Consider the following 18851-nt stretch of genomic DNA (forward strand, 5'->3'; position numbering starts at 1 on the left):
CCCCTTTAAACTGTTTTACTTCCATAATATGGAAGTAATGTGACCTTTGGAGGGTCACAATTTGCAGAGACCAACAACCTAATAATCATGTTTTTGGACTGTGGGAGGAAGTCTCTACGCTGAGATTTGAACCCAGGGCAGTTCTTGCTGCAAGGCAACAGTGCTACGGACTGCGCCACGTGCCGACTTAATAATTATAAACTTAATCACATACTACTATTAATAATAATAACAATTTTAAAACTTACCCATTCATTCAATGATTTGTTTGTTACTGCCGAAACATAAAGTTTTTGACTTAAATCATGAGCACTTTCAGTGTTTTACTTTGAAAGTCTGATCCGGGTCTGACGTCATTCATAATATTAACGGAGCTTTTAGAGCAGCCGCTCCTCCGTCAGTCGGAGTGAAAGTTGTCTCCGGCTGGAGCGGAGCTCCGTCAGGATCCCGGCAGCTTGTTTAGTTCTTCCTCCCCGGTCAGAGAGAGCGACATGCGGCGGAAGGAGAAGAGGCTGCTGCAGGTCACCGGGCTGCTGCTCGCCGCGGCTCTTTTCTTCCCGAACGTCGGCCTATGGTCTTTGTACCGGGACCGCGTGCTGGACAGCGGCTCAGCGGGCTCAGCGGACGGACCGAGCCGAATCTCAGCGCTGCTTCAGGTAAGGCGGCGGTTTTCTGTTAAAATAACCATAAGAACAAACTGGCTGAGAAAATCCACACATCTGCGACTGAAAGCAAATAGAAACCACAGCTGAATTTTTTAACCGAGCACCTGAAAGACTAGAGCTAAGAAATGCAGAATTGGGACTTTGGAAAGTTGTCGGTACAGTTTCAGCACGTTGGAGAGCGCAATGAGTTTCATAGAAGAACCAGCATGTCCAGACACGAATATTCAGCAGGATTTGCTTCTGTAAACTGAGAAATGATAAAAGCACAACTTCACTCATCATTCATTTTAAGCACGATTCTCAGACCCAGACAGGGGATTAGATCCGGTTTCCCCCAGGGTTCGAACTTGAACATTTCTAACTATAATAATGTCAATCAGTCAAATCTGTTTACCATTTCGCATATATTTATATGTAACACAAATCACTTTTATAGAAGTTAAAGCAAAGGAACAAGCACATTAACAATGAGGAATCAGCAAAAAAAAAAAAAAAAAAAAACGAATAAAAAAAAAGAACGAATAAAAAACTGAACTTGATACACAACAATTTTAGTAGATAAATATAATAAAATGTCATATGTCATACAGAAATATAAGAACCATTTGAATGCTAGAATTCTCTCTAAAAATAAACTTTCACCATAGGAATGAAATACAACCAGACGAAGGCAAACTTACTTAAAATCGGACAAATGTTTTTTGAAACCGGAGTAGAAAGATGTTTATGCTTTTAAAATTGTGAGCACTCTCAGCTGTCTTCAAAAAAGCTTGTTCTAATCAATAATGCCTCTTTTCTTTCTCGACTGAAGTCTGTAGACTGAAAGCAGATCTTAAAAAGAGGTTCGACTAAAACTATTAATATGTCAATATTTAATAAATGCATCATAAATCAGTTCTAAAACGTCCAGGTAGAGATGTGCTATTAATTATAACCAGCTCAGCAGATCATAGAGTATGAAAAATACATTAACTATTGCAGTCAAATGCCATCTGCAGCATCTTCTTTTGCACAACTGTCAGCATGTAATATCAGACATGCTCTGTAAAAACAAACCAGACATACTGTTAGAAAAAGTCTGAACAGAGCAAAATAAACCAACAGTTTTCATGATTTCAATCTTTGTTTTGCGTAAGTAAAAATAAAACTTGAGTACGTCTGTTTAGAGCTCAGCTTCTTCTTTGTTACGATAAACCATAAAATTATGTCAAGTCTTCATTTCATTTGTGCTTTGTTTGCTTAAGATGAGAAAAGGACAAAGAGGGAAATGTTTTATCAGACTAATGGAGGAGGTTTTTGATTGTGGGACAAAAGTCAGTGACAGGCTGCTTGGATGATGTTGGGAAGACTTGCCTTCCATCGGAGCTGCTTCTCTGCCTCCTGTTGCTTCACTGAAGCACATAAAAGTCAGTACCGTAATCCCATTCTGGTTTTCCCACATACAGTCTAGTTAGAGACATTTGTAGCTGGTTTTCTCTGCAGCTGCTGCTGAAACTGCTGAGCTCACTTACACACTCACTGATGTGTTGGATAAAGCAGAATTAAAAAAAGATTCAGATTTATTTTCACAAAGAAAATTGCTTAAAATGGGACTTTTAATCTGGTTTGTTCTAATTGTTGCAGAATATAGATTGCAGTAGTTTGAATTAGCGAGGATCTTTTCAGCTTTGACTAATGGTGAATAAACAATTTTCTCCCTTCACATCTCTACTACAAAGAACACAATCATAAACATCCAGTCATCTTGGGCATCCTGTGGATTTTAGAATCTAATAATCAAGTTAGAGGCAGAAGTTTGAATTGAATCTTGATGTTATCTAATCGATTATATACTTACTAAATCTTTAACATAGTTATGATGAAAGTTCTAGAAAGTATTTTATTGGCACCTTTAAGCTTGATGTAAATTTTCCATGCTTATAGTTATGTTTGGAGGGCCCAAGTTAAGACTTTCACATCTCGGCATTCTGTCAAGCATGGTGGTGGCAGCATAGTGCTGAGGTGCTGTTGTATATGCACAAAGTGAGGGGAACGGTGAAGGGGTGAGATACATTTTGAACTCTTGAATTTCAACTCAAATCAACAGCTTTGGACACAGAAAACGGCCCAAAGCAACATTTTGACACATTTTGCAATCAATTACATCCATTTTCTAACACCCTTGTCCCTTAGTGGGGTCAGGAGGGTTGCTGGTGCCTCTCCAGCTAACGTTCCGGGCGAGAGGCAGGGTGCAATCAATTACATTTTAATATCAATTCAGTTCTTTAATTAATCATAAGGGAAATGGATAATTAGGTGTGCAGCATGGCTCTATGAAAGTACAGGTAACCACCCAAATCAAATAAACTTTAATTAGAACTTTTAAGGATCAATGTACTGGGCACTTTATTAGGTACACATTGTTATGTTGGACTCTCGTTTTGCCCTCAGAACCACTTTAATTGCTTATGGCATAAATTCAAAACATACGTTGAAAACAGCAGATATTCTGCATAAACTGGTTTAAAAAGCTGCTGTGGCCTTTCTGTCATCTGTAACCAGACTCCCTTTTTTCTCTGACCTTTGACACCAACAAGGCATTCCAGGCAACACACCTGCTACTCACTTGATTTTCTTTGTCTCTGGAGACTGGTGAGGGATGGTTGTGTTTGAAAATCCCAACAGACCAACAGTGTTTGAAACACTCCCACCATGGCGGTGTTGGTTCTTCTGGCACTAACAACCCTGTCATGTTCAAAGTCACTTATATCCTCTTCTTCCTCTCCATTCTGAGGCTCAGCAGGTCATGACCTCTAGACGCCTGAATGTACTCAGTTGCTGTCATGTGATTGATTAGATGTAGAATTTGTGCTAACAAGCAATAAAATTCATGTACTGTAAGATATGTGAATATTTTAGTCTAATTATGCAATTATAAAAATTCACCCTAAATTAAAATGTTTGTATTTCGTGTCATTTCAGCCTGGAAAAGTAATGGTTTAAAAAAATAAATAAATAAATAAAAGAACAAAAATCCAAACCAAATACGACATGATGCCCATGATGAGTCAAAGGAAACTTCTGACAGGAATCTCTTACTTTAAACATATTAAATGTGACAGTTTTTTTGCATACCATCTCTTATTTCACACAACGTTTCAGGTAATATTTCACATTTCTGCACATGAAAACTGTTTAGCAGTGGGATTTAATAATAAATATGTCCTAAATGAAAATTGTAGGGCATTTGTGCATTTTATTTGTGTTTTTATTGGCTGCGGCGCTGCTCTAGATTATTACATCTCTCTAACCATCTTTTATAAGCAGTAAACCTTGATATCATTCAGTGTTGATACTCTCCAGTACTGAGATCCTGCTTGTTTTAGCCAGCGACGTGTTTGTTGCATTTGTTTGTGCAGACTTTCAGCCAAGTCAACTCAGTGGATACTTGTTTACTGTACATGTGGCTGTCAGAGAAGATAATCTAAATAACAAAAAATGTAACACAATAAAATTATTTTAAGCTGTCTAATGGATTTAGTAACGGGTTGTAACTTTGCGGTGTTCCCTCTGATGATGGTAAAGAGAATTTTTCTGTGAAAGTTTCTCCCAATCTGAGCTTGCTTATTTCATATAAGAGGCATCAAAACCTCCCACTTGCTTTGTGTTTTTGCATGTTTTCTGAAACTGATAGGTTAGGATTCAATCCATCACTTTCTGGGAGAGAGGTTTCAGTTTTCACAAGTTGCAGTCTGTGTTGGGTCCTCTGTCCACTCTGCAGCTCAGCAGGATTCTGCATAATGGCTCCTTTTTGGAAATAATGGGCCTTACAGTGCACTGTTTTTCTCTGCAGGGTCTTCTGCAGCCTGGAGTTAGGAAGAGAATGGAAATCTTTGTGGGGTTTACACACATTGTGACGGGTTTGTGCAGCTGTGAGCTGAGTTTAGAGGTTCTGCTCCGCAGCCAGCCAGACTGTTGCTCCGATTCTTGTAGAGATAGGACGTGTTTCACAACTTGTTAGCTGTTTTGTCAACTTGAAGTGACTCGGTCTGCATATTCAGGGTTCAGAACTTGTGAAAACAACCCACAGAAATGTTAGGCTGTGCTTGGCCTCAAAGCAAAAGATTTAAAAACATCATATATCATCTTTCAGAATTTGTATTTAGCTTTGATGTGAGTGTGTTTAGATAAAACAAGCTGGATGACTTAACTTATGATCATAATTTTTAAAGGATCTTCCCTGCTGTTCATAAATCACAGGGAAAGAAAAAGTAGCCAAATGTTACTGATTGTGGTGTTTTATAAGCTTGCAAATGGTGTTCCAACTTTAGAATTTGTGTTTTCAAATGTCCCTCGGGAAGTTGCATTCCATATTTATGCTATTTGAAGCTATCAACAGCATTCTGGGGTAAATGTGACTGGATATTTGGCCTTTCTCCTTGGGAGAATTGAATTGTTTCCTACTTTTAAATGATAAAACCAAGTCCAACTTCCATCAGTCCTCTTCTTCAATATTAAATCCATTTCATGCAGGGTGCAAGTGACACTGATAAGAAAGAATTCCCTTTACCTGATGCTGCCACCACCATCTTTGACAGTCTCATCTCAAGCCATCCATGCTGGTTTTTTGTCATTGTGGTCAAACAGAGTTTAGTAAAAGTCTTATGAATAACCAAGTTTTAGACCTCAGTTGCAGTGAATCATGAAAACTGACTAGAAAGTTATTGCCAGTGGTGTTGGCAAGTAAAAAATATTCTAGAACAATCAGTACCAATGGTTGAACTAAGCGACTATTTCTTTGGCACTCTTTATATTTTAACATTTTTTCAGCAATTTATAATTTACGTCTAATATAGTTTCTGCAGATTTTGTGGTAAATAAGTTTGAAATAAATACTAAATCATTTGGAGTAAATGTCATATAAACTATGATATTTATAATTTATGAACATCATTCTTAGTCCTCAACTAAAAATGAGGACTAAATTTAATGTTGGAGTCGCAGCTGCTGCTCTCATTCAGACAGGATGTGGATTCATTCCCTGGACTGAGGTAGAAATGGGTATTTTTGTGCACACAAGTTTTTGCATTCCTGGACAAAGCAAAAGGATGCTCTCAGCTCCCAGCACAAATTGACTTGTCTGTGAAGTGTCGGAAAGTGGAGGAAGGCAGGGAGCAGAAGGTGAGATAAAAACAGGAAAAGCAGGTAATTGTCTCCCTGGGGTTCTATGATCTAACGAAAAACAGAAAAGAAGAAGAAGATGGAGGGAAAAAAAAATCTCCTCTTGAGTCCAACCTTCTGAAGGCTTTCACTTTTAGCATGGAAAAAAGAAAACAGACAGGTGGTGTTGACCCAAGGTGGTCGAAATCGTTGGTCCGCAGAGAACAAATGCTCAAATCTGTTTTTTATCAAATGCACGGCTTTGCTCTTTTCCCCCTGCCAAGCAAGGCAGGGTAAAATGTAGACATCTCTCTTTCTTTCTTTAGCTTGTGTCGTTTTCTTATTTTACATCCATCCAGCCAGGCATCATATCCTTCTCCTGCTCTAACACCTAAGGCAATGTTTCTCACTCCTGGACCTTGGTGCCCACAGTCCTTCATGTTTGAGATGGATTCTTCTCCAGCACACCTGATTCAAATGATTGCTCTACCTCCAACTTGCTACCAAGTGCTGCAAAAGGCAGAAGTGTTGCAGGCAGAAAGGAAACATGTAAAACATGTAAGAGATGGAAGCCCAGAGGACCGGGGCTGAGAAGCACCCATCTAAGGTGTTCAGAGGCTAAAGTAGATACCTTGTCATTGATGAGACCTGGGTCTGCCCCGGGCTGTCCTCCCAGTGAGATCCTGGTCAGATGCCCAAACCACCACAGCTGATTCCTTTAGATGTGGAGAAGCAGAACTTGTACTCCAAGCTACTGATGATGGAGCGCTTCAACTCTAAGGCAGAGCTCAATTCTGGTTCTGTTCGTCGTGATCCATGATTCTTGACCAAATATGAAGGTTGGAAAGTAAATAGTTATAGAAGAGCTTGATTTTAGGCTATCTTCACCACACACTGGAGTGAAGCTCTCATTTTTGCAGTTGAACCTGTGATTTATCTAATCGTTACTGCTATATGAATGATACCGTACGTCAGGAGGAGAATCTCAGAGGAAACATTCCACCTCTTTCCATGGTAGAACCGTGATATTAGAGTTGCTTTGTTTGAGGCTTTGCAACAACAAAACATTCAATTTGATCAAATTTATCAATGGTCACAATAAAAAAAAAACAAGTCACAAATGATAAAATACATGTGGATAGCAATAGATCCTCCATTTAATTTGCAAGTTGCTTTTTAGAACTTTTCAAAACTCAGTTTTATTACAGAACTTTCAGATTACCTTCAAGAACCTACAGGGTTCATTCCAGAAAATATACATTACAGTACAGAACTTTCTGGAGCTAAATGATTACTTCCTGAGAGCTTGTGAGAAGATTTACATGACTTAGCAGAGTCTACATCTTTTTCAAAAGTTGGAGGTTATTTTCCAAGACCTATTTCATAGAACCAACTTGCTACATTTTGCAACTTATGTTTTTTTATTTTTATTTTTTTCATGAAGCTTGCAGGTTTCTTTCTGGACCTTATATAATTTCATTTGTACACTTACAAATGAAACAATATATGTCAGTTCATAAGTAATCTATCAGTTATTGAGAAGTATGGCCTGTATAATGTTTTGCTCACAATGTACTATAACAATGTATTATATCACAACGAGGACAAGACAGATATAAAGACAGGCAGAAAAGTGATAGCATTTACATAAATTATTTCATTTAACCATAGCAAAAGATAAAAAGGACAATTTTCAATATTTTAACCTCCTTTGTTAAAGTTGGTCAGGTGGTGCAGCAAAAAGTTTAAAAAGGACAAATTTGACCTGTGAGGGTTGCTGCCATTTGTCACTGATCACATCGTCTTCTCGTATTTCCCTGGAGAAAGATGTCTCTTTTAAGCTGGAACACGTCAGAAGAAGGAAGGGAAAAAAAGTTAAGGTCTCAAAGCAAAATGTGGCAAGTCTCTGCTGAAAAGGTGCCATCGTAGATGTTAACGTGGCATTTCCACTCATTGTACAGGGAGTTCTTTTTATTTCTGGGCACTGAAGACCTTTTCAAATCTGTTCCTGTGTGACAGGTAGGGCTGGCTCAGGGAACATGTTTTCTTTCTCCTTTTGGGAAGCCTCACGAATTATAGTTATTTGACATTAATATTAAAAGTGACAAAGAAGAGTTTTTTTTTATTTGTATTTATAAGGTTATTGAGTCAGAATCTTTTCTAAAGTTAAAAGTTGATAAATATTTCTACATGTTTAGCTACAATTGTTATTTGCTTTTAAATGTAACTTCTCATAATAAAGGTTAATTTGTATCTCATTTTATCCTATCAGAGTGCTGTTGCTGTGAAGTTGACATTTGGATGGTTCCTCTTCCAACAACCAATAAAGTGAAAATTTTGACCTTTTAAGTTACTGGTGGATAATCGTTATGGGTAAATACATATTCAAAATGTACTTTTAATTGGAGCTTTAAATTTGATATTTTTCTATCTTGCAGTTTCAAAAACATTAATTAACATAAATGAGTTTTTCTTAGGAAAAACTTGTGAATGCAGCAGTTCTGCAGCTTTATTGTATATTAAGAAAAACAACTTTATGTTGGCAGGAAAATTTATTCCATATAAAATCGTATATTTTTGAATAAATCCAGGATCCCTCACTGATTGAGGTGGAAATTTTAAAACACAAAATATTCAATTTTTCCTTCCGTAATTTTACATACTGAGACTGATTTCAGAAAACAAAGGTTTAAACAAAGACGAGTTTATAATTAATTTATGAAGCCGTAAAGAGAGGAATGGAGCTAAACAAGTCCAAAAATGAAAAAATGACATTTTTCAATGTATTATGGAAATATTAAAAAGTGTAAGTTCCAGCTCTTTGCGCACAGTATTTATTGTTCTCACCGTACTGCAGAGGTGTGCTCCATTAAATTGGTGTTTTTATGCTGGCATTGAGAAAACTTGGCAATATATGTGCCCATGATTTAATAACCCTTAAAACTTTCAGCTTTAAGCTTCATCTTAAATCTAAACTGAACAGAGCAGAATTCAGCGGAACTGGAAAAAAAAGTAAAATAAAGTGAATACACGGGTCTATGTGGTAGGAAAGAAATGGATGTTCCAGCAGAAAGCTGGGTTAATGTGGTGTCCGGCTTCATTTCTTGCATATTAGTGTTGAGTTATTAAGACAGCTTTTCTGGGAGTTATATTCCCTTGGCTGTTTGTTCTCTGCAAGGTCCTCTACAACTGCTGGCTACTCACTTGTGTGACTGTATGTGTGACAGAGGCGGGGCTGTGGAGGGGGTACGTTGGGCCAGACGGGGAAAAAAAGACTCTCTGTTTTAATCACCAGCATCTTTTCTCTCATGCTGTTTTTCACAGCCTCGGCCCACTCGCGCAAAGTATAGAGACTTGTGCAAAAAACAGTATAAAAATAAGAGTTACTCTGAAGCTTTCAGAATCAGCTATAGTCTTTTATTCTCTGTGTTCTGTTGCTCAAGGTCTCGTTGGAGCGGAAAGCCTCAGTGGAATAAAACATCCACAGTGGCTGAAATTTTAATTAGAAGCAAATGTGTTGGCGTAGCATCACTTCCATTCATTTGGAAAATACACAGATGGACTCACACTCTACTTGACCCACCGAAAGCAGCAAAAAAAAGTTTATCTAAAATAAATTCCTAACTGTCTTTGTGTTCTGGCAGTGGAACAATAAAAAAAGTTTAAGTAAGTACGTTTGCTTTGTTTCCTGGATGAGGATTAGATCAACAAGTCTGAGGTTGTCGTCGTCTCTCTTGCAGAAAGCGAGTTTTCAGTTTTGGGTTTTTAGTGATCTACTGGTGATATATTTGGGAGATTGATCGACTTCATCACTTGCATTTGAAGTGATGAATCTGCTCTAAAAGGTGAAAAGCGGTAAGTTATGCAGATAAGAATTCCCAGAGAGGTGTTTTTAATATAATTGTTTGTCTCTTTCAGTTGTCCCATCCTTTTGTCCTGAACGGTAACATTTACCATGTTAACGTCGATCTGGATTCATTGTTGGATTCATTGTTTTTTTTTTTGTTTTGTTTTTTGCTTGTTTTCTAAACACTGCACTAAAGATAAATCTACCGGGATGTCCACTGGAAGATTTTTCACAGTCCTTCATGTTTTCCACTTTTATATAATCTCTCTCTCTGTAAGATGATGTGCTTTAAGGTGCATTCACCCTAGCCTTACTAAGTCCACTTTGATCTTACTGCAGTTCATTTTCTTGACAGTATGGTTTGCTTCAATTGGTGTCGAATTCTGGTCTGCCTAAAAACCCAGGTCATGGTTCGGTCAAAGTCATCTCTGCTGCAATTTGAATGCCAGGCAGATCAGAAACCCCCCCAGAAGCAAGAAAAGGCAACATTGGTTAATACCACCAAAACAAATGTGCAAGACTAGCGGTAGTTGGAGGAATGACTTTTGCCAAAGACAAAAGAGAAAACGTACAACCATTAAAATCTCATGTATTTTTGTTTGCGTTTTATAAAGAAGGAAGTTGAGCTCAGTTTCTTCTTCAGAAGTTTCAATGTTGTTTCCTTCAGTGGTTCTTGGTGCAGCACCGCCACAGGTGAAGGAAGGAAAACGTTTTTCAAAGGGTTTGGTTCATTTGACACACTGCAGTGTAAAACCAAACCGCACCAGCTCAACATGTAATAAATGTTGAGATTTAGGATAGAATGTGTTGCTTCTTTACGCCCTATGCTGAAGGTTTTCAGACCTTCACCAGGGAAAACCAGGGAAAATATCCTGCTTTTATGGTAGCACCTGGCTGCTGCTGTTGCTCTTAAAAATATGGAAGCAGTAGCAATATTCTTTCTGTTCCAACTGTCATGAAAACTTTCTATTGCTCCAGACTGTCCCTTTTGGGCTAGAAAAACCTCCATGATGAGATGGAGAGTTCTCCTGGGAAGACCTGCTAATACCAAGGCTGGAGAAGCAAGGGGGAGCAGCAGAAAGGGAAAATGAAAGTCTTCTTTATCTATTGATATAAATCCTTTCCTGCATTTGAGTTGTTGTAATCTTGTTTTTTTTTTCTTTCTTTTTTTTTTTACAAAGGCAGTTCCTATTGCAGGTGATGTTTTTAGCTCAGTTCTTTAAAGAAGTGTGAAACGCTGATTTCTTTGGCTTCTGGATGAAAGTTATATGAATAAAAAAACATTAGGAATTATATGGGAAGAGAACTAAAGTTAGGAGAGACTGCTGTTATTTACGATGCCTCAGACCAAACAGAAACAAGAATTACTATACTACTTGGAAAGAAAAAAAAGATAATTTTGAAAATCTTAATCAATAAAACATTGTTGTCAGCAAGTACTCAATGCACCAAGCTTCTGAGATGATGTGGCGCTGGATCAGTGCCCTTGGCAAAGCTAATTTCTTTTGCTATAATGGCCGCATTGTTGCAGTTCAGAAGAGATATCAGAGGACTACTCCAGTTTCAAAAGCACAAATTTGAAAAAGAGAACTGACTCATCTGAATTAGCAAAATCTGTGTCAGCTTTACAAAAATCGACCAACAGCAGCTTCACACCTTAAGACTAGTTTGCAAAAGGAAAACAAGAAATTTAACAACCAAAATGCTTCATTGGGTCCCAAAATGTCCCTAGTTTGTTAGGAATGTGGTGCAGGCCAGACATAAAGAAGGGAACGTTTATTCTCAAATGTCACAGAAAAGCTGCTCATTTTGATTGTTTTGTTGAAATATTAACTTCCACTGGGATTGTCCAGTGACAAGAATTTTTGAAAATGTCCTTGGCTGTGAACACAATCTGTCTTTTCAATTATTTCAAAGGCATAAAACTGAATAAAGGTTCAGATGGGTCTACTCAGAAGTTTATCTTGCAGTTAAAGAATTTGTGCATTTCATTTTCTTGTGACAGTTTGTATTTCTCAAAATGAGAAACATGGGACAGGCAGTCAACTTAAAACATTTTTAGCTTGGACCATCTCTTCTCTAGTCCAGGCAAGCATTGATGTCCTTGATGTTTTTTTTTCTTCTTTCTTTTCATTAAATGAATGGATGGACTGACGCTTTGGTCCATGCATCATTCCCTTCTGTCTCTTTCAGCAGAGCTATTGCTGCAGATTTCTCGCAGTCCTCTAGTTTTACCCTGAGCTGCTTCTAAAAGATTTAAAAATGTTTATGAAACAAAATCAAGCTTAAGGTGTTGATTTGATTTCTACATTTGTTGAATATCTGCGACAGACTGGCGACCTGTCCAGGTGTACCCCGCCTCTCGCCCGGAACATTAGCAGGAGATAGGCCGGCACCTCCCGACCCCACTAAGGGACAAGGGTGTAAAGAAAATGGATGGATGGATGGATGGATGGATGGATGGATGGATGGATGGATGGATGGATGGATGGATGGATGGATGGATGGATGGATGGATGGATGGATGGATTGATAGATGGATGGATTTGTTGAATATTGTTAGAATTGTGCTTTGAAAACATTTTTTAAGGTTGACATTACTGAGTCAATGTGGCACCAGAGGGAGGTTGCATAATAGCAGCATCATAGACAGGTGGTGTAACTTAGTGGGAACATGTTTGACTGCATGTTGTGGTGACATTTAATTTTCTCTCACTTGCTTTTTGGATTATACCTCAGTGGAGACTTATGTGCACAACTTAATGGGTTTTGATTTTGTTACTTAAATACTTACAGAATACTGCACTTTCTCTAAAGGTGTTGATTTTGTTAACAATAAAGACCCGGCATGGAGTTGATCAGTGTTGGAGCTTTGTTACACGTTGGGCCACCATGCTTGGAGATACACAGCTCAATACCCAATGATTAGGGGATGTTGGAAGAAGTTCCTCTCTCAGGAAATTTTGATCGCTCTCCTCATTCAAGGAGTTGCTCTTGACCAGAATTGGTAAATCGGCCTCTCTTGGATGAGACACAAGCAATCAGAGAGAGGATTCTTTCAGAGAAAATAACTTTGTGCTTGTTCTCACCTATTTAGGTTTGACTGCCCTTGATGTTTTTCTTAAACAGAACTGGCTTTTCTAAAATTCTTTGTCTCTCTGTGTGTAGAGAGGCTCTCGCACCCAAAGCTGTGCAAAGCTCTGAGTCCGCTACACAGTTATGTAGCGGGTGGGCTCGGGATGAAGCAGTTCTGGAGCCTGCTGGGCTCTCTTTGACTGGAGCTGACCTTTCACCCCAAAGATTATGATGATCCTGAAAACTTCTCTTTTAGCAGTGGTACTCTAAGCAACACTCCATTTGAAAAACTGTTTTGATAGAAAGCAATAATGCCTGTATGCTTTTCTTTGAAGGTAAACAACAAAGCAATGACTAATAATAAAGCCTAAGAATTAGATTTGCTTGAGCAATTTCAGATGGACTATTTCATAGTTAATGGCCATGAAGATATTCTACTTGTGCAATAATAGGGTTTGGTTTGGCTTGCCATCCCCAATGAGTTGTCGCCCTGGTTGGTTGCCGATGTCACTACTGAATGAGAGTAGGTTGTTAAAAAAAAAAGAAGTAGTTTTTCCTTGGGGATCAATAAAGTATATTCTGGTTCCTATTCTTTTTTGTGTTAGAGCATTTTGTGATGAATGAATCTACAATTGATCAATTTGCACAATCATCAACAACCATCTCTCAGTGAATATATAATTTCTCCTGAGTATAAAATGTTTTCATAAAATGTGGAACGCACCACTGACTAAATGATTTATTGTTCTATGGAGTGTCTCCCTCCTTCACTGATTGGTCTTTCTCCTGAAGCCATTGTGAGGCAGAACAGAAGCAAACAGAGAAAAATTGCAGAACAGCTGCTGCAGACACTTTACACAGTCCCACGGCTCGCCAGCGCCGTTTGTTTGACTGTGCAACGCTATCAGCCAGCAGCCCGGTTAACAGTATTCCACACAGTCAGCCGTGTTTCTTGTATTAACAACGTTCCTCTAATTGCGTCCTCCCATGGAGCTAATTAATTTACCATTGTGCTGTGATCCTATAACATCTCGAGCCACCGAAAGTCATTTCTAAAGCAGGCGGGAGAGAATTTCATAAACGGCTGCTTGTGCATTTTAATGCACGGCGGAGAATAATGGCTCGTGGTGATGAGTGTGTTCACCACAGAGATGAGAGTGAATGTCATTTTGCTGTGTGTCAAACAAATAAAGAGCAGGAATTCTTTGCCTTTCCTTTGTGTAAATCCACAGCTGTCAGTAACAAAAAAAAATAATGGAGGGTTCTGGATGGCAGCCAGAAAAGAAAGCTGATGAGGATTGAAAGTGTGTCTGCAGATGTGCCTGTTTTGTTCAAAGAACTTTTCAACATCTGAAACAGATAATGTAACCTGAAATAATTTATTCATTTCAGTCTATATTTTGGTGTTTCTTTGTTCTTGTTTCTGCTCCTTTAGGGGCTCAGCCAGAAGGTGGTTCAGGTAGGAGTTGACGGTGTGCGGCGAGTCGACTGGCACGACCATGAAGCAATAAGGAGAGATGCGGCTCGGATCGGTAGGGCCAAACTCATTGCTGAATCTGTTCAGGCCACACAGACATTCACTGCTTTTCTATTTTTTCCCTGACTTCTTTCCATAATTTCCTCCAAGTGGATTTTCTACCACATAACCTGCATGAATCAATATGGCTTGTAGCGCCCTGAGTTCATAATTAAACACACTTAATCTTCACAATAAGCATTGATTCTGCCCCTGGCGTTGAGTTAGAAACAAGTGAAAGGATTTAATTGGCTTTTGTGTAGTTTTGAGAGAAACTTTGGATGGAAAATTACCTGGACTTTTGAAGGGAAAGGTCCAAGACTAAAAGATCGTACAGTGCTTCTTTTCAATAAGTCAGTACTCGGAAATTTGACAAAAGGCAGATGTAGAAAAATTAGCCAATTCTGCTAGGGGAAAATTTTTCATGTTTTTGATATTTTCCAGTTTGAATACATCTAATTTGAAGAAAAAAATAAGTGTAATCAGCAGGCTCCTACAGAGATATGCAAGTAGCTGAGGAAAAAATTAAAACATTTTAATGTTATGTCAAAACAGGGGAACGTCTAAAACTCAAGAGATGCAACTTTGAACAAAAAATTCAAGTATCTTATTCTGTAATTCCTGCCAAGTTCAAGAATAATTCTCGGTTCAGTAAACAGCTCCAAATTATTCATAGAAAATGTTCCTATTCACAGTTTTATTATGTTCAAAAGAAAATGCAGTTTGGGAAGCTGAAATAGAACATCTTTCATTTTCCTGCGCACTGATTGGCTGTAGCTCCAAAAAAGGACATAAAGAAGACTCAGAAAGTTGCCTTCTGTGGTAAGGAATATTTGGAGTTCATAACTATTCAAATAGGTAGTTGCAATATTTATATCTCAACTACTGGAGGTATCAATCAAGATATTTGCAGGCTGCTGTGATGCTAATCCTCTTGATTACAGAGGATCCACTGTATACATATTCACAAATAGAATAGAATAGAAAATAGTTCTAAAATATAATAGCTTTTCATCATAAATGGCTGTTATTTTGACTAGAAATTGCTTTAAAAATTAAATAATGACTAAATATTACTTTTTTTCAGAATTTTGTAAAACTAAGAAACACAGGTTGGAACCAGAAGTGGATAATAACTTGAGTAACTTAAAAAAAAAAAACATAATTGTAGTGTTACTACATTGTACATTTCATTTTTACTTGAGTAATATTCTTATGAATTTTTCCAAATCTTTTTTTAGTAAAATTTCCAAATCTCTGCATTTTGAAAAAAAAAACAAAAAAACAAACAAAAAAAAAACTTCACTGAATAAAGAACAGACATGTTTTAACCAAAAATACACCAGACTCAAATGTATGGTTTTATGTTAAAGTGAGACATCATGTTTTTACACAAGCTTTGTTGTTCTACTGTTGTTTCTATTTACAGTAAACACTACATATTGTTTTACCCCGTTGTAACATACGGCTGCATTACCTGCTGCAAGTATTAGTATCATATGATTTACAATGAACAATTTTAAAATCTTACTCATTTGCATTATTGTTTTCAGTGAAGTCCTTAAAATACCAGAATTATAACTTGAGTTCAGACTTCACAGGACTTTGAGAAAAACAGTTAAAAAGATGTCAAGTTTGGTTTGTGTTTGTTACAGTACTTTCCAGTATTGTACTTTACCACAGTTTGGATCTTTTGGATTAATTTAAAATACAACAAACTGTATATCACCATGCAGACTTACTAAACACCAGAACAATAACAATGTTTTCAGGTTAAACAAATTATGTATACTTAAAAAAAACAAAAAACAAAACACAGATATTCCCTTTTACTCATTTTTTACATACTGTATTTGAAGCCCGATAAATCATTCTGCAGACTTTGTGAAGAGTTTTGTTGATGGCTTTTCTGAGTCATTTCACACCACGATATATTGGGAAGTGTGAACTTAAAAATGAAGAATACATAAGTCAGATTTAACTAAAATCTTAAGCAGTTGAACAGTAAAAAGGACAGAGCTGTGGTTTAGGAAACTTACTTCACTCAAATGATTCATATGTCAGAGTTAATTTGCTTCACATTAAGAGTGAATTTCTTTGCTTTGTGAACTGATAATGACTCAGACAATTTCAACGGGAAAAAAAAATCACAAAATCTTACTTCTTAAAATTAAAATGTAGACCAATTAGACTTCTAATAAAGAAAATGTAAAGGGATCTAAAATAAAATATTTTGTATAAGAGCAACATACTGAAAAGAACAAATACAATCCTGAGGAATATGGTTATTCTGATGCACTATAAGGGTCAAAAGGGGCAAAAGTAAAAAAAAAGAATTTCATGGAAAATTATCATAATGGAAAATTATGAAAATTTAAAGCTGAAAATGTGTTCTGCAGGTAACGGTGAGCAAGGGAAGCCGTTTCCTCTGACAGAAACTGACCGGGTCGACCAGGCCTACCGGGAAAACGGCTTCAACATTTATGTCAGCAACCGGATCTCTCTGAACCGCTCCCTGCCTGACATCCGCCACGAAAAGTGAGTGTCTTATCAATAAAACGCGAAGAGTATGAGTGGGTGTGCATCAAAGTAACTGAATTACTGAAATGCTTTCCGTTTGTCTTTTGTTCCCATTCTAATGATGTTTCTGACAGGTTCACCTTTATAATGACAGCACTCATCTGGAGGACGTTTGGTAATGTGTTTATGCGTAGATAAAATAACTAAAAATGTTTCCATCACAAAGATGAATTTATCTAGACTCTTGTGTGAACCTTCTGTCTTTGAATGCTGCTGTAGCCCAATTTTCAGTTTTTCTTGTAAGGCCTTTTCTCTGACAGTTCACCTCACATCAGCTTTCATCTGAAAGCAACTATAGCTGCTTCCATATCACTGTTTTTTTTTTTATTTTTTTAATTTGTATTCATGAAAGCAGAGTTTTCTTGACCTGAGCTCCCCTACAATAATATTTTAATCTGGAAAGACTCAGACAGAGAAAAAGGAACAATTAAAAGGTTTAATGACAGGGATGAATAACAGTTCTTTGGTGCTTGGAGCCCGGGAGCTGATTTGAGCTGAGATTTGATGTGAACTCGATGAACATCCCGATATCTGATTAGGGATGCTCTCCCCCCAAAAAAGGGCTGAGGCCGGGGCCGAGGCTTGAGGAAAAGTGAGACCTACAACTTGGGAGCTGACTTGAGGATGCAGAGAGAAAAATACAGTACAGGTAGTCAGCCAAAGGAGTGCAGAAGTCTAGAAGGTGAGAAGCTGGTAGGAGGAATCAAATTTGATTGATAGAGGGGTTTTCATGATATCATGATGCCCATCTGAAGAATGAAGGCCTGCTAAGAGAAAGGGCTGAAATAATACAGGCAAGAGAGTGAAGGATAGTTAAAGGCGCGGAGCCAGGCATGAGATTGGGATCAGTTTAGGGGACACACAATTGCCTGGAGAAAGGCTGGAGGATAGGTGCCTGCTGTAAGGGAGCCACGCTGAAAAGTATGAGGGAAGAACAACTGAGACATGGACCAACAATGAGAGAAAGGCTACGACATGGGCAGGCTGTAGGAGCAGGCAACGCTGGGACATAGGCTGGAAAAACTCAGACGTAGAAATGAACGATTAAAGATTTAATGACAAAATGAATAACAGTTCTATGGAAATGAATAACAGTTCTTTGGCGCTTGGGCCCCGGCGGAAGATTTGAGCTGTAATCTCGGGTGAACATCCCCGACGCTGATTAGAGATGCTCTCACCCCCAAAAGGTGGCCGAGGCTGGGGCCGAGGCCCTAAGGTGAGAGAAGGCAATAGTGGGACCATAAACCTGTGAGTTGACTTGAGGGACAGGAGGAGAAGAATGCTGAGAGGAAAGAAAAGGCATACGGTATAAGTGGTCAGCCAATAGGGATGCTGTTCACGAGAAAAGGTGAGGCACTGATAGGAGGAATCGATCTGAGGTGACAGATGACACGGGGAAACTTAGCTGGTGGAAGAAGGCCAGCAGTGATATACCATAACGACATGATGCCAGTCTGGTGAATAGGGGCCAGCTGAGGGATACGCAGCTAGAATGAAACCAGGCAGGAGGATGCAGGACAGCTTAGTGGTTATTGTGATGGCGCGGAGCCAGGCTTGTGAATGAGATCAGCTTAGGGGCTACTGGGACAGCATTGAGCCGGGCAGGTGAATGAAGGCCAGCAGAAGGGATACTAGATGGCGTGGAGCCGGGCAGGTGGAGAGTACGGGCTGAAGGGATACAGAATAGCCTGAAGAAAGGCTGGAGGATAGGTGCAGGCTGGAGAGGAGCCTCGCTGGATAGACAGAGAGAAAAGCTGGGACATGGGCCAACTGAGGGAATACAGGGATGGCGCAGAGCCAGGCTGGAAGATGAAGGCAAGCTGAGTGGTTACTGTGATGGCACGGAGCCAGATTGGAGGATGAAGGCCAGCTGAGGGGTTACAAGGATGGTGTGGAGCCAGGCTGGAGGATGAAGGCCAGCTGAGGGATTACAGGGATGGCGCGGAGCCACGCTGGAGGATGAAGGCCAGCTCAGGGTTTACAGGGATGGTGTGGAGCCAGGCTGGAGGATGAAGGCCAGCTGAGGGAT

At 38.7% G+C, this 18851-nt stretch overlaps 1 protein-coding gene across 2 annotated transcripts in view; it reads left to right on the top strand.

Moving 5' to 3' along the window:
- The first annotated feature begins 383 nt into the window (after positions 1–383).
- Positions 384–18851, top strand: part of LOC106959512 (polypeptide N-acetylgalactosaminyltransferase 10-like) — a 69440-nt gene continuing 50972 nt past the window's right edge. Inside the window, exons 1-3 of one of the 2 annotated variants that reach the window (XM_015052132.1) lie at positions 384–656; positions 14162–14258; positions 16642–16780. In XM_015052132.1, the coding sequence (XP_014907618.1) occupies positions 492–656; positions 14162–14258; positions 16642–16780 (401 nt within the window). In that variant the 5' untranslated portion in view covers positions 384–491. The remainder of the gene's footprint in view (positions 657–14161; positions 14259–16641; positions 16781–18851) is intronic. The other variant, XM_015052131.1, reaches the window with a different exon arrangement.

Source organism: Poecilia latipinna, unplaced genomic scaffold, assembly GCF_001443285.1.
Source record: "Poecilia latipinna isolate Pla-1442-1.1 unplaced genomic scaffold, P_latipinna-1.0 Scaffold1089, whole genome shotgun sequence".
Classification (NCBI taxonomy): Eukaryota; Metazoa; Chordata; class Actinopteri; order Cyprinodontiformes; family Poeciliidae; genus Poecilia; species Poecilia latipinna.